Source organism: Podarcis bocagei (genome assembly GCF_964188305.1).
Source record: "Podarcis bocagei genome assembly, chromosome: 3".
In the NCBI taxonomy this organism is placed as follows: domain Eukaryota; kingdom Metazoa; phylum Chordata; class Lepidosauria; order Squamata; family Lacertidae; genus Podarcis; species Podarcis bocagei.
The window spans coordinates 69,023,081-69,036,327 of NC_138127.1; the positions used below are offsets into that span (position 1 = coordinate 69,023,081).

Genomic DNA, 13,247 nt, shown 5'->3' on the forward strand with positions numbered 1-13,247 from the left:
AATTACAACAAGCATGGAAAAGACAACCTATAAAAAAATGCTTTGCCACAGTATACCTCTTCTGGAAACTCCTTTGTAAACGGTTCTGGAAATTCGCCTTTCTTTATGTTCTCGAATCTCTGAAAAATAATACAGTGTCACTTAAGAATACCTCGTGTGATGCAATTTTCACTGGCCAAGTTCAAAACTGCCATTTTGACACAAACAGCTGCCCAAGTTCCCAAACATGGAAAACTGAATTCCTTCCACATTTGTACATGGGATAAAGGAACAGGAGTTGAGTGTGCATACACACTTCATTCTTCTTGCATGGAATGGAACATCCAATATCGTGTAGTAATATCACTGATACCCGTTTGGGATATGCCAAAAGGATAAAAGACTCTCTTCAAAATGAAGCCTGGGTTCTTTCAGCAACAGGGACTCACAGCACTTACTGCAAAGTACAGTGGTACCTCAGGTTACATACGCTTCAGGTTACAGACTCCACTAACCCAGAAATAGTACCTCGGGTTAAGAACTTTGCTTCAGGATGAGAACAGAAATCGTGCTCCAACAGCGCGGCGGCAGCAGGAGGCCCCATTAGCTAAAGTGGTGCTTCAGGTTAAGAACCGTTTTAGGTTAAGAACAGACCTCCAGACGAATTAAGTTCTTAACCCGAGGTACCACTGTATCTGAAGGTTCTGCATTTCATTACCCTGTTCTCCCTACAAACACACAATGCCCCAAGTTTCAAGGCAGTTTGATAAAACTTTGTAGCAGTGATACATGAAGGAAGCAACTCATGATTCAGTTGGGGTTCAAGACATCTGGAATACTGAAACAGTTAAGGAACTTCCTAATGAGTTAAGAGCCCTGGGGGGGAAACCCCTAATGTTTGGTGTCCGAAGACATAAACATCCTTGTTCCACTTGTGTTGAAAACTACTGCTGTTTCACTGTTACTTAACTTAGTGTTTATATATATATAGCAAATTACTTTGAGATGTGTGAATTTATAAATTAAAAGCAGTATATAAAGGTCTTAAATTAGGCTTCCTCAAACTCGGCCCTCCAGATGTTTTTGGCCTACAACTCGCATGATCCCTAGCTAGCAGGACCAGTGGCCTGGGATGATGGGAATCGTAGTCTCAAAACATCTGGAGGGTTGAGTTTGAGGGAGCCTGTCTTCAATAAACAAACAAACAAACATGAAGAACTCCTTCATGCTACACATTTATTGGAGGGCCCTCGTGTATACTCATAGGGGCTTCATTCAGGCATTCAAAGGACACATGAAAAGGGAGGGGCAGAGCCTGCTATTGCCCCTTCATCACATTCATAAATCAAGTGAGAAAAATGCCTGAAGGGAGAGTTAATGATTACAACAAAGTCTGCAAATGGGATATTTTTCATTTTCATTTTCAAAAAACATTTGGGAGCAGAATGAGAAACATTAGTAGGACTCCATAACAGCTGGAGCACTTGCAGACTCTCAATGTTCTATGTCTCAATTCCATTTTCCAATTTAGTAAAACAACATTGCTTAAGGAACTGTTTGAAGGAAGGGATGAATGGCTGGTTTGCATTTCCCATTCCTCAACAGGAGGAAAGGCTGGTAATAAATTTGGATTGAGGTTCCTTTTGCAAAAAGGCACACGCCTCAGAAGCAGCCTCTTGAATTTATAGAAGCAAACCTTTCCTTGAGCAGGGCCAGTTGGTGGCAATTCCTGAAAAGTTTTGGGTTTCTTTAGAAAGCAGTAACCTTAAACATAATACTTTTCAGATACAGGTTTTTAAAAATATAATTTGCTTGCTAAAAACCATGAAGTTTGATGGGCTGGGGTGTAGTGGAGATACTTGGTCTCAAATTGGGAAGGGAAACAATGCATCTGAAGCCCATGCCTTTCATCTCCCTGCACAACAAGCTCTATCTGGCCTGCTCTCTCATGGTGTGTATCTGCGAGAGGGAGTGACAGAGCAGGAGCAAGAAAGACAAGAGCAAAGCAACTTTCTGGTGACCTAGAATGGAGATGTACCATTTATACAAGCTGCATTTGTATCACGCAAAACAACTGCCAGCATCTAAGGCAACAAACCTGCATCCTGTGCGCTCTGTGGTAAGTGGATGGAGGAGGCAGCAGCGGCCAGTTGGTTGTTCTCCCCAGCAAAACTTCCCGTCCCCCTAACAAAAGGTAAAGGTAAAGGTACCCCTGCCCGTACGGGCCAGTCTTGACAGCCTCTAGGGTTGTGCGCTCATCTCACTCTAGAGGCCGGGAGCCAGCGCTATCCGCAGACACTTCCAGGTCACGTGGCCAGCGTGACGAAGCTGCTCTGGCACCAGAGCAGCACACGGAAACGCCGTTTACCTTCCCGCTATAAAGCGGTACCTATTTATCTACTTGCACTTAAGGGTGCTTTCGAACTGCTAGGTGGGCAGGAGCTGGAACCGAACGACGGCACCAGAGCAGCACACGGAAACGCCGTTTACCTTCCTGCTATAAAGCGGTACCTATTTATCTACTTGCACTTAAGGGTGCTTTCGAACTGCTAGGTGGGCAGGAGCTGGAACCGAACGACGGGAGCTCACCCCACCGCGGGGATTTGAACCGCCGACCATGTGATCGGCAAGCCCTAGGCACTGAGGTTTTACCCACAGCGCCACCCGCGTCCCAAAGGTCCCCCTAGCGACTCTGCTGCTATTCCCCAGACTATGAAGGAAGGAACTCCAAGAGGTCAGCTTTTCTAGACCACTGTCCATTAGCAAGAATGCATAGACACATGAACATGCCCCTTCATCCTTCTGTCCTGCCCCTTTCACCCACTCAACTGTTTGCAGCCCTGGTTGTGCATACATATTTTCTATACATTTCTGAGAAAAAATATGTGCTGTTAACAAAACTTTTCAGATTTACCTCATGTTTCTCATGATAAGTTTGGAATGTGTAAAGCATTTCGAATAAAATTAATCCTAACGAAAAGATATCCACTTCCTTTCCGTATTTGTTCCCCACCTGTGAACAATGCAAACATGAACACATTAGGTCATAAGAACATGCTCTAACAGGAACTTTTCATAGAGCTTAAGCATATAGGCCTTATGCACTTCAAAGCACATTTTGACTTTCCCCCCCTGAAAACTAACTACAGGATCAAGGCAGTTGGTTCTTTCCCAATTCTCCACTCAGTCATTAAGCTAGCAGAATGACTTGGAGACGGCCATTCCCTCTCAAGTCTAACCTAACTTAGAGGAGTTGTTGTTGTAATAATGGGGTGGTGATGGTGGTGATGAATGAATGAATCTTTATTTCTGTCAGCCATCGGCCATAGCAATAAAACAATACGATATAAATACGATATAAAAAGAATAGAAATAAAAAGTCAATTATATAAAATACATTTTAGGGTTTTGAATCAGTAGTCAAATAGTGGATCTTATTCTGATTGCCCCAGCTAAAAACCTTGCAACCTTTGCTGTCATCTTGCTCTGCTAAGAGAAAGGACACTGTGGCAGTGGTTGGGCACCCTGGAATAGACAATAAAAGAGGGGTGATAATCTCATTCCTCATGTCTTTATAAAGAGGGTAAGCCAGAAGGGCATGCACCACCGATTCGGTACTGCCATCTCCACAGGGGCATAAGCATTTTTCGTGGGGGTGATGATGATGATGGTCACAATTGAGTGTGTACTTGTGTACGCAGAACAAATTTACAACTGCCCTTGGAGAAAAGTGCCATTGCAAATGCATAGATCCAATATTAAAAGTATTACCTGTTCAGGAGCCATGTATAGTACTGTTCCCCTCTTTTCTGTTCGCTGTACTGAATGGTCATCTACACCTGTGGTTACCAGCCCAAAATCACCAATTTTTATTTTATTGTCTCTAGAAATTAATATATTTATTGGCTGGGTGGGGCGGGGGAGAGAAACAAAAAAACAAAATATTCAGATGTAAAAGTCATTAAACTCTGGGTGAGTCATCATGGTCTACTCAACAGTTATCCTGCAGTGTCTGAACCACCTCAGCTTCTTATTTGCTTTTTTAAAGAATCTGCTGTGCCTTTCAAGTTCCCCTCCAGATGAAAACATCTACCTTGTACTCGAAGTATATTCCTGATTAAGCCCACCCCCAATACAACTGAAATAATAAAATAAAATAAATACATCAATTGAATTATTAGCAGGAGAGCAAATAAAACAAGTGCGTCAGCTTTAAAATACCTTGCCACAGCAAGAGATGAGGTAGTATTGATCTAAAAGTAATGATGTTATGAAGAAGTGTTGGTCTGAAATTACCTCCATGTGGAATTCATGCCACTTGCAATACTGAGAAGCCTACATAGACCCAACCTAGCAATACTGGATGACAATTGAAGAAGAGGAACCAAAAACTGGTGCTATGCCAAAAATTTCTCCTGAGGTTTTTCTTACCATTGCCATTTATGAGAAATAAAGGAATAAAATAGTTCATATTTTACTTTTTATCATTCACACCTGATATTGTAATCGTCTCATCTGCATACCTTGAGATCTCGATGAATTAAGTTTTGAGAATGAATATATGCGACCCCTTCCACTATTTGCTGGAATTTAATTTTGGCATCTTCATGATAGCTTTCCTTTGCATTTTCCTTACTAATCCAATCTTTAAGTGTCCCCTTTTCACAATATTCCATCACTATGAAAAGGCAGTCAGCTTCCACCCTGCAAAAAATAAAACAGATGACTGATCCAAGCACCTTGTTCACATCCTCAAGTTTTACTAACTCATCCAACACAACAAGACTAAACAGTGCTCTGTAACCCTTTAGATTCATCTGTTGTGACAGCAGTCATGATCCCGGGGGGGGGGAGGTGTGCAAGCGATTTTATCCTCAAAACACTTTGCAAAGTCAGAGACAGCTACCATCAGTTTTGCTACCTCCTTTGGGCCAGACTATAAGAGGCCCTGCACTACCTGGAAAATCTATGCTGGATGGCACAATGAGGATGAGGCAGCAAAGCAGGGAGGCTAAAAATCAAAGTTTTTTTTTTTAAAATTTAAATCGGATTTTTAAAATAAAATGCTTTTGGAGGAAAAATATTTCTAAAAATAGTTTTCTACTTAAGTTACATTATAGTCTCTAAAGACTATTCATCATGAAATAAGGATTTGTTTAAGTTTTTCATGTTTGCTAAAACTCAGTGTAAGTTTTTTTTTTTATTAATGTTTAGCTGGTAAAATGTACGCCTAGCCACTGAGGTCACCAGGGCCTCTAGTGAGAGAGTTGGATCCTAGCACCATCATATTTATTTATGGGAAATGATTCTGGGACCAAGAGAATTTACTTACAGCTACAACTGTTCTTAGAGTTAGGCAGTGAACTGAAAAGCAAAATATAGTAATAAATAAAATAAATAAAAAGATGCCAGGTCCTAAAGTGAAGCCACTGCCAAAATGCTTAGTTTATTATTTATGTCTTTAATTTGTCTCTATTTTTAAATAAAGGCCTCCAAGGGTCTTAGGGCAATAACATTAACAATGCAAAAGTTAGAATAGGAACCCGATAAAAATGACCACCCACAAAAAATAATAAACGTCAGCTAGTGGGAGGCGGTGGAGGAGGAGAAAGCGAGTTGCCAGCCTTTTGCTCGGTCCTTTGAGTGCTAAGCACAGGCCTGACAGCCAGCTGACTCTCAGGCACTTCTGAACCCTATGCAAGTGATTCTGACAGGTGGGCAAGAGAACGCGACTATCAACATGGGATGTCACAAAGCTGATCTGGCCCATAAAGCCAAAATCTTATCCACCCCTGGTTTACGCAAAAAACAAGAATACATGGCACCTTAAAGGTAAAGGTACCCCTGCCCGAAGGCCAGTCGTGTCCGACTCTAGGGTTGCGCGCTCATTTCGCTCAAGAGGCCGGGAACCAGCGCTGTCCGGAGACACTTCCGTGTCACGTGGCCAGCGTGACTAAGCGGCATCTGGCGAGCCAGCACCAGCGCAGCACACGGAAACGCCGTTTACCTTCCCGCTATAAAGCGGTACCTATTTATCTACTTGCACTTAAGGGTGCTTTCGAACTGCACCTTAGAGAGATTCTAATTATGCAGCGGAATTACCTCTGGTCACTATCCTCTGGCGATGGGATATTATCTTTCCCGATCCAACAATTATAATATTGAACAATATATTCATGCTCAAGCTTTGCTAAGGCTTGTACTTCCTTTTTTGATTCTTCTTTTCCTCTGGTTTGGGGTGGGGGAAGGGGGTCAGAAGGGGAAAAGAGTATTGTTAAAAATGTATGCAAAACAAACCCTAAATATGTGAACAAGTAACTCACAACTTACATGCATTTAACCTGTACCCATTCAACGTTATGTGTGTGGCATATTAAAATAAAAAATAAAAGGGGGCAGGCAAAAAAGACTTTGGCAATGGTCCATCCGCCATTGGACCCAATGTATTTTGACTATATGCAATTTTGGTTCTACATGCTGTACCCAGTACGTAACCCCAGCTTAAGTTGAGAGTGGTCTGTACTGTAAAGAGGATTGTTTTTAGACCACTTTTTTAAAAAGGGCTTCTGATTTGGAATGCTTAGGTCGACTCTGAATAGAATTTAGTTGGATACAGCCATATTTATTCTCATTACAACATAGAGCCCAGCAACAGAAAGGCAAATGGCATGTCCTTAACCCAGTCACTTGTTCATGCATTAGCACAGTGGTTGATGGACTTCAACTCCCATCAGCCCTGGTCATCCAAGGATGATAGCACTACACTGACTACTCCTGCATTAGCAACTGAGCCACTGTTGAGCCTAACTCTTTTAAATGTTGACTAACAGTGCCCCGCAATTCCTCTAAAATTAGGACTAAAATAATTTCACATGTGGAAAACAGAACAAATTGTTAAATCTTAAATTAGCTTAAATAAAATAATAAGCAAACACAAGGTAACTTACACAAGAAGCTTGACTCGTTTGACAGCTAATAATCGATCATCATAGAAATGTTTTGCCTTGAAAACGGTTCCATATCCACCAGATTTAATTTTCTGTATATCTTCAAATTCGTCCAGAAACCTGGTTCCAAAAATGAAGGCAAGTCTTACTGTTAAATGTCAAAATCCTTGAAATGTGTTACAATGGCAATATAGCCGCAAAAATTATTAATTTAATGATGAAATAAAGTCACACAGCCAAGGTATCCAATCAGACTAGCAATGGGTATATTTGCTGTCATTCATGGAATGCACAAGGCAGCTATCAGATGCTGCTGTGGTTGCTCGAGAGTAACCAAGCAAGGCTCCAACCTGTCTTTTACAGGCTTTATTCTTGGTGCAAACTATTTACAGTGAAGAGCGTCGTAGGTTCATGGCTGGCTCAATCGCTAGCAGAGTCCGGAAGTGGTCGTCTTTGTAACTCCCCAGCATAAAAGTCGCGTCACCCCCAGCCTTTTTTGCCCCTCCGTGGACTGAAGACTACTGTACAGAATGGGCGCTGGCAAGGGTGTGATTCCCACCTCTCCGGTTTGCTCAGGCTCGGTGTTAAGGCTCTCCCTAGCATCCTCTGGTCCTTGCCCCTCTTCTCCACTGGGGGTGGGGCTTTCCTCCTCGCCAGAAAAGGAACTCCTTTGCAAGATCTTCGGAGGCTCCCTATAACACAACTGCCCTTCCATCTCTCGCCTCTGAGCTGATGGCAGTTCCCTGACAACAGCTATCAATAATCAATAGTAAAAAAAAACCTAACACACGATATTAAAAACAACAACACACACCAGCATAGCTCACACACAGAAAAAAGCCACTCAGTTAAACTACCAGCTTGTTAAAGGAGATCAGCTGTTGTAATTTGATCAGACCTTTTCATGACAGCAAATGGAAAGGTCTGTGTGTACTTGTTACAGATAGGTAGCCGTGTTGGTCTGCCATAGTCAAAATAAAAAAATTCCTTCCAGTAGCACCTTAAAGACCAACTAAGTTAGTTCTTGGTATGAGCTTTCGTGTGCATGCACACTTCTTCAGATACCTTCAGGTATCTGAAGAAGTGTGCGTGCACACGAAAGCTCATACCAAGAACTAACTTAGTTGGTCTTTAAGGTGCTACTGGAAGGATTTTTTTTATTTTGTGTGTACTTGGACAGGGACCAATGCGTGTGTTAAAATCACCAGCTACCACTAACATGGACACGATTAGTTGCATTTTTGTCAGTACTTCACAAACCATCTTTCCACGTAGTCTCAATTCAATTCAAATTTCAAAGGTATAAAAGGTGAAACTTTTTTTAAAAAATAAATAAATCAGCTGCACTTTTGAAGGCTACCCTTACTTTTCATTGATGGTGTACTTGCTTTGCTTTCGATTCAGCTTTGAAAATTTCGGTGCCAATGGTGTCTCTCTTCTTGGGAAAGAAAAAAAAATGGAAATGAAACTTTGTAACACTTGAGCAGTAAACACAAGAACATCTGTAAGTACCCATTTACTTTAAGATGTTAAATCATTTCCCCTAACTAACCGATAAATCAATTGAATGAAGGGCATCCATTTCAAAAGATGAATACATACTTTTTAGGTCTCACAGCAGAACCTTTGGGACTTGCCTATGGCAAAATCAAGAAGAAACAATTAATGTTGAAGTTCTACCACAGTGCCAAATGCTCAAAACTCAAAAACACCACTCAAAATCAGAATGCAGTTATTGTCAGGCATCAGAGTTCAAAAACAGGACCACTGCAGGTCAAGAAAATTTTTCCTGTTTCCTGAACCATACAAGGTCCTGGTTAGGAGGAAGGTCCCACTGGTTGGAGCTCCACAGACCTCAACTCAAACTTCCCAGATCTGAGGAGTTAAACAACCCAGGAAAATCAACCCCATGTGTCTAGCTGCTTTATAGCTTCTGCACTTTGCCCCTTAGCTAGGGATGTAGAAGTTGATTTGATCCATTTCTTGTAATGGACTGACTTGACCCGATGCTCCTGAATTTGACTGGAACAAAACACCCATTTGGATTACACACTTCTCCACACTTTGCGATGAAGTTTCAGTGTACAAAGATTGCACACAAAAATACCTATTTTATGCAAAAGATGTGTAGAAAATGCTATTTTAGAGGGAAATGGGTGCAATGGCATTGAAAAAACTGTGTTTTACATTAAAAGTGTGAATAAAGGCAGACCATTGAAATACAGATTTTTTGTGTTCTTCTTTTAAAAATTTCACACAAAATGGAACCGAACAGACTACTCTTGAGGGCCAGTAACCTGAAATTGGGGAAGGGCTGTAGCTGAGTGGCAGAGCATCTTGCTTGGCATGTGGAAGGTCCCAGATTCCACCTCCAGGTAGGACTTGGCATGTAGAAGGTCCCAGATTCCACCTCCAGGTTAGACTGGGAACATCCCATCTGAAACCCTAGAGGGTTGCTGCCAGTCAATGTGTACAGCACTGAGCAAGATGGATCACTGGTCTAACTCATTATAAGGCATATTCTGATATTCCAGTGGAATGGAATGAGCCCATCCCCTGCTCATCACTGTTGCCTGCCAGTTTTCCTTCTGACTATTTCCTTGGTGTACCACCCTAGGAGCCATTTGGCAGAAAGGCAGTATACTTAAAATTACATCAGACTGACCAATGTATTTCAATTCAGTACTGACCTATAAGAAATTATAGCAGGATTAATATTTTAGCGCACACAAACAAGAGCAATAGTTAATACTGTCATGGCAATAGAAATTAAGTTTTCATACCAGAGAGGATGGAGAAGCTTCATTGAGCTGTATGGCACCAAACCGATTAGCAAGTTTGTCAGCTACATGGTTACAACTGGAATCCCGATCTGTACCACTACAGAAATATTTGAAACGAATGTCAGCATTATCTGCCATTTATGGAGGGCTATCTTGAACTGAAGTTTAGGGTGGGGAGGTAGTTCAGTTTTTTTGTTTTGGTAAAGTATAAAAACGGTCCACCAAATAAAATATAGGCACACTTCTTGTATCAAAACCAGAAAGCATGCCCATTATGATCCCTGTGAGCGTAGCATATTTACTTAAGCCTGCTCAACGATGCAAGCAAGACAAAGCATATGAAAAACACCACAGTGTAACTTAGCATTAAAAAAGCATTTTCATTAAGGCCTCAGTTGTGCCCAGACTCTCCTAGGTTATGTTTCTAGTTCACGTTTTTTGGAAAACACTTGCTCTTCCACATTCACTATCTCCTCTGCCTTAGGAGTGGGGACTGCTTTTCCGTCTGAGGGCCGCATTTCCTACTGGGCAACCTTTGGAGGGCCACATGCCCACAACGGGCAGCGCCAGAGGCAAGAGTTGGCAGATCAAGGAATGCAAATGTTACCTTGGTACAGGAAGCTGGTTTCTATCCACATACATGCACCTCTGTATCCTGCATCCAGGCTAGCGCAAGGCATCACCAGAGTTCAATGATGTATTCCAGCCAGGCAGAAACACTTGGGGGCGTGAAGCTGGGCCAGTGTGGGATGTGGCCTGAGGAGATTTCCAAGAGGCCTGGAGGGGTGCATTTGATCCCCATGCCTGCTCCAGGTCATGCAAATAACTCAGGTCTTTCCTAATCTTGATCAAGCAGAAATCCACTTCAGGTGCCATAAATGCTCTGAAGTCAAGAGAAGTCTGTTTGTATACTAGTGTGGGCCTCACTAGCTGGCTCTTGGGCTCCTCTCCAGATGACATCCCTCACTAGCTCTGCTCCACATCCTCCCCCAGTTCTTTTGCCTAGGCTGGAATGTATCCTTGAACTACAGGAACTTGTTTGCCTGGACACACACTTTCCTTATGCTCCTCCTAATCCAGGTGTCAGCAACCTTTTTCAGCCGTGGGCCAGTCCACCGTCCCTCAGACCATTTGGTGGGCTGGACTATATTTGGGGGGGGGACGACGACGAACAAATTCCTATGCCCCACAAATAACCCAGAGATGCATTTTAAATAAAAACACACATTCTACTCATGTGAAAACACCAGGCAGGCCCCACAAATAACCCAGAGATGCATTTTAAATAAAAACACACATTCTAATCATGTAAAAACACCAGGCAGGCCCCACAAATAACCCAGAGATGCATTTTAAATAAAAACACACATTCTACTCATGTAAAAACACCAGGCAGGCCCCACAAATAACCCAGAGATGCATTTTAAATAAAAACACACATTCTACTCATGTAAAAACACCAGGCAGGCCCCACAAATAACCCAGAGATGCATTTTAAATAAAAACACACATTCTAATCATGTAAAAACACCAGGCAGGCCCCACAAATAACCCAGAGATGCATTTTAAATAAAAACACACATTCTAATCATGTAAAAACACCAGGCAGGCCCCACAAATAACCCAGAGATGCATGCTGATTCCCGGACTGTCCGCGGGCCGGATTTAGAAGGTGACTGGGCCTTAGGTTGCCTACCCCTGTCCTAATCCTTCCAAAAGGATGACAGAAATTGTAGACTAGATAAAGTCTGCAGACTCTCTCCTCAAGCACCATTTGTTTCTCCACTTTTAAATTGCCATTGAAATTGTTCCTTACTTTGAATATATACCGGAGCTCAGAAAAACTATACTATCCGATTTGTTGGAAGCAAGGTCCACAGCCTCTTCAGCAGACCTGAAATACAAGTTTTCAAACAGCAGTTTTGAATTCTTTCAGTGTTTTCCTTCCTTTTGGTTTTAATTTATAACCAAAGGAAGAAAGGAACAAAAACGATTTAAGTAAGGAATAATTGATAACGTAAAACCAATTCTCAATGGTTCTCAAATACACTTCTATACCGTTTAAGTTTCTATTTGATAGTTTGGGTTATGAAGTTAATTAATTATTTTCCTTCATTTCCACATATCCTGTGGGGGAAAACCATAGAGAGGATGAGGAGAGCATTCACTTTACAGGGATGGATCAAGGCAAAAATCATTTTCAGCAGATTGGTTTTCATAATTTCCATTATTCTTAAGGCTGATGAGCATACTGCCTGTCTTTCAGATTTCCATGCAATATCAATACAGTGGTACTTCAGGTTACATACGCTTCAGGTTACATACGCTTCAGGTTACAGACTCCACTAATCCAGAAATATTACCTCGGGTTAAGAACTTTGCTTCAGGATGAGAACAGAAATCGCGCGGTGGCACGGCAGCAGTGGGAGGCCCCATTAGCTAAAGTGGTGCTTCAGGTTAAGAACAGTTTCAGGTTAAGAACGCACCTCCGGAATGAATTAAGTACGTAACCAGAGGTACCACTGTATATGACATATTATACAAAAACAATTTAGTTTGCCTGTATATTTCAATAATTTCATTTAAGATGTTACTTTTTCAGCAATTGTTATCTTCCAGAGGTTCCTGTGTTGCAACACTGTGTTTTATTCTCCAAGAGATTTCTATTTTTGCACAGAGGATTATTTTGCTGCTTGCTATGATTTTTTTTTTTTAAAAAAAAAGGCAACTCCTGAATTTAATGTCTGAATCAAAACTTTCAAGCAGGGATAACAACTTTAACTGAAGTGTATAACGAACAGGTTTTTCTAAGCTTGTTTAAGTATTTTCAGCTGCAACATACTTCCAAAAAGCGGACTACTCAAAAGATTAGGCAGGTTTAAAATCCATTTGAAGAACTTTTAACTACTGTATAAAGTGAAAGAGCAGCCCAGTTCACACACTAGACCATGGTCTGGTGCTACATACACAAGCTAGAATAAGCTAGAATCATTCCAAACAAAGCCTTGGTCTCATGAGCAGCCCCAATGGCCTCTCCTATCTCAAAGCCAAACCCTTTTCCTTTCCGTCTCTCAGAAACTCTGTTCTGTTTCAGAAGAAGCAGACTTCAACCCATGGGTCTTGAAGCTGGCTTGTTTTAACTAACCAGAGTTGGTTTTAAATTGTGATCTCTGATTATATGTAACATGCAGAAGGGGCTTTGTGAACCCCAAATTAAACACTAGCAAAGTCCTTCTCTTAGTTGTGGGGAGCAAAGGAAGGCACGCACAGGACTAAAGCTTTGCTAGGGATTGTTGCAGTTGATGAATGTTGTTAACTTTCTGTTTTTATTTTGTTTTTAAATGCCCACTTACGTACTGCTTTTAAGGCGTAGATAGGGCCACAAGGCTTGAAATAAGAGATCCACATACAGGCAAGATTAAAATACATTAGAAGTTGGCAAAATAAATAAGAGGGCCATCTAACCTCCTGTGGGAAGGAGGGCCACAGCTGTGATACTACCATTAATAAAGCACTGTTTCAATTGCTACCAATCACA

General features: G+C 41.6%; 1 protein-coding gene across 1 annotated transcript in view; it reads right to left on the reverse strand.

The window, feature by feature from the left end:
* LOC308583311 (interferon-induced, double-stranded RNA-activated protein kinase-like) overlaps positions 1-13,247 on the reverse strand; it is a 39,744-nt gene that overhangs the window by 3,234 nt on the left and 23,263 nt on the right. The window contains exons 15-24 of the mRNA XM_081187123.1: positions 11,526-11,603; positions 9,710-9,806; positions 8,529-8,563; positions 8,293-8,364; positions 6,927-7,046; positions 6,082-6,207; positions 4,503-4,683; positions 3,751-3,885; positions 2,894-2,992; positions 57-119 (exon numbers count right to left, since the gene is read on the reverse strand). Coding sequence (XP_081043249.1) covers positions 57-119; positions 2,894-2,992; positions 3,751-3,885; positions 4,503-4,683; positions 6,082-6,207; positions 6,927-7,046; positions 8,293-8,364; positions 8,529-8,563; positions 9,710-9,806; positions 11,526-11,603 — 1,006 coding nt within the window. The remainder of the gene's footprint in view (positions 1-56; positions 120-2,893; positions 2,993-3,750; positions 3,886-4,502; positions 4,684-6,081; positions 6,208-6,926; positions 7,047-8,292; positions 8,365-8,528; positions 8,564-9,709; positions 9,807-11,525; positions 11,604-13,247) is intronic.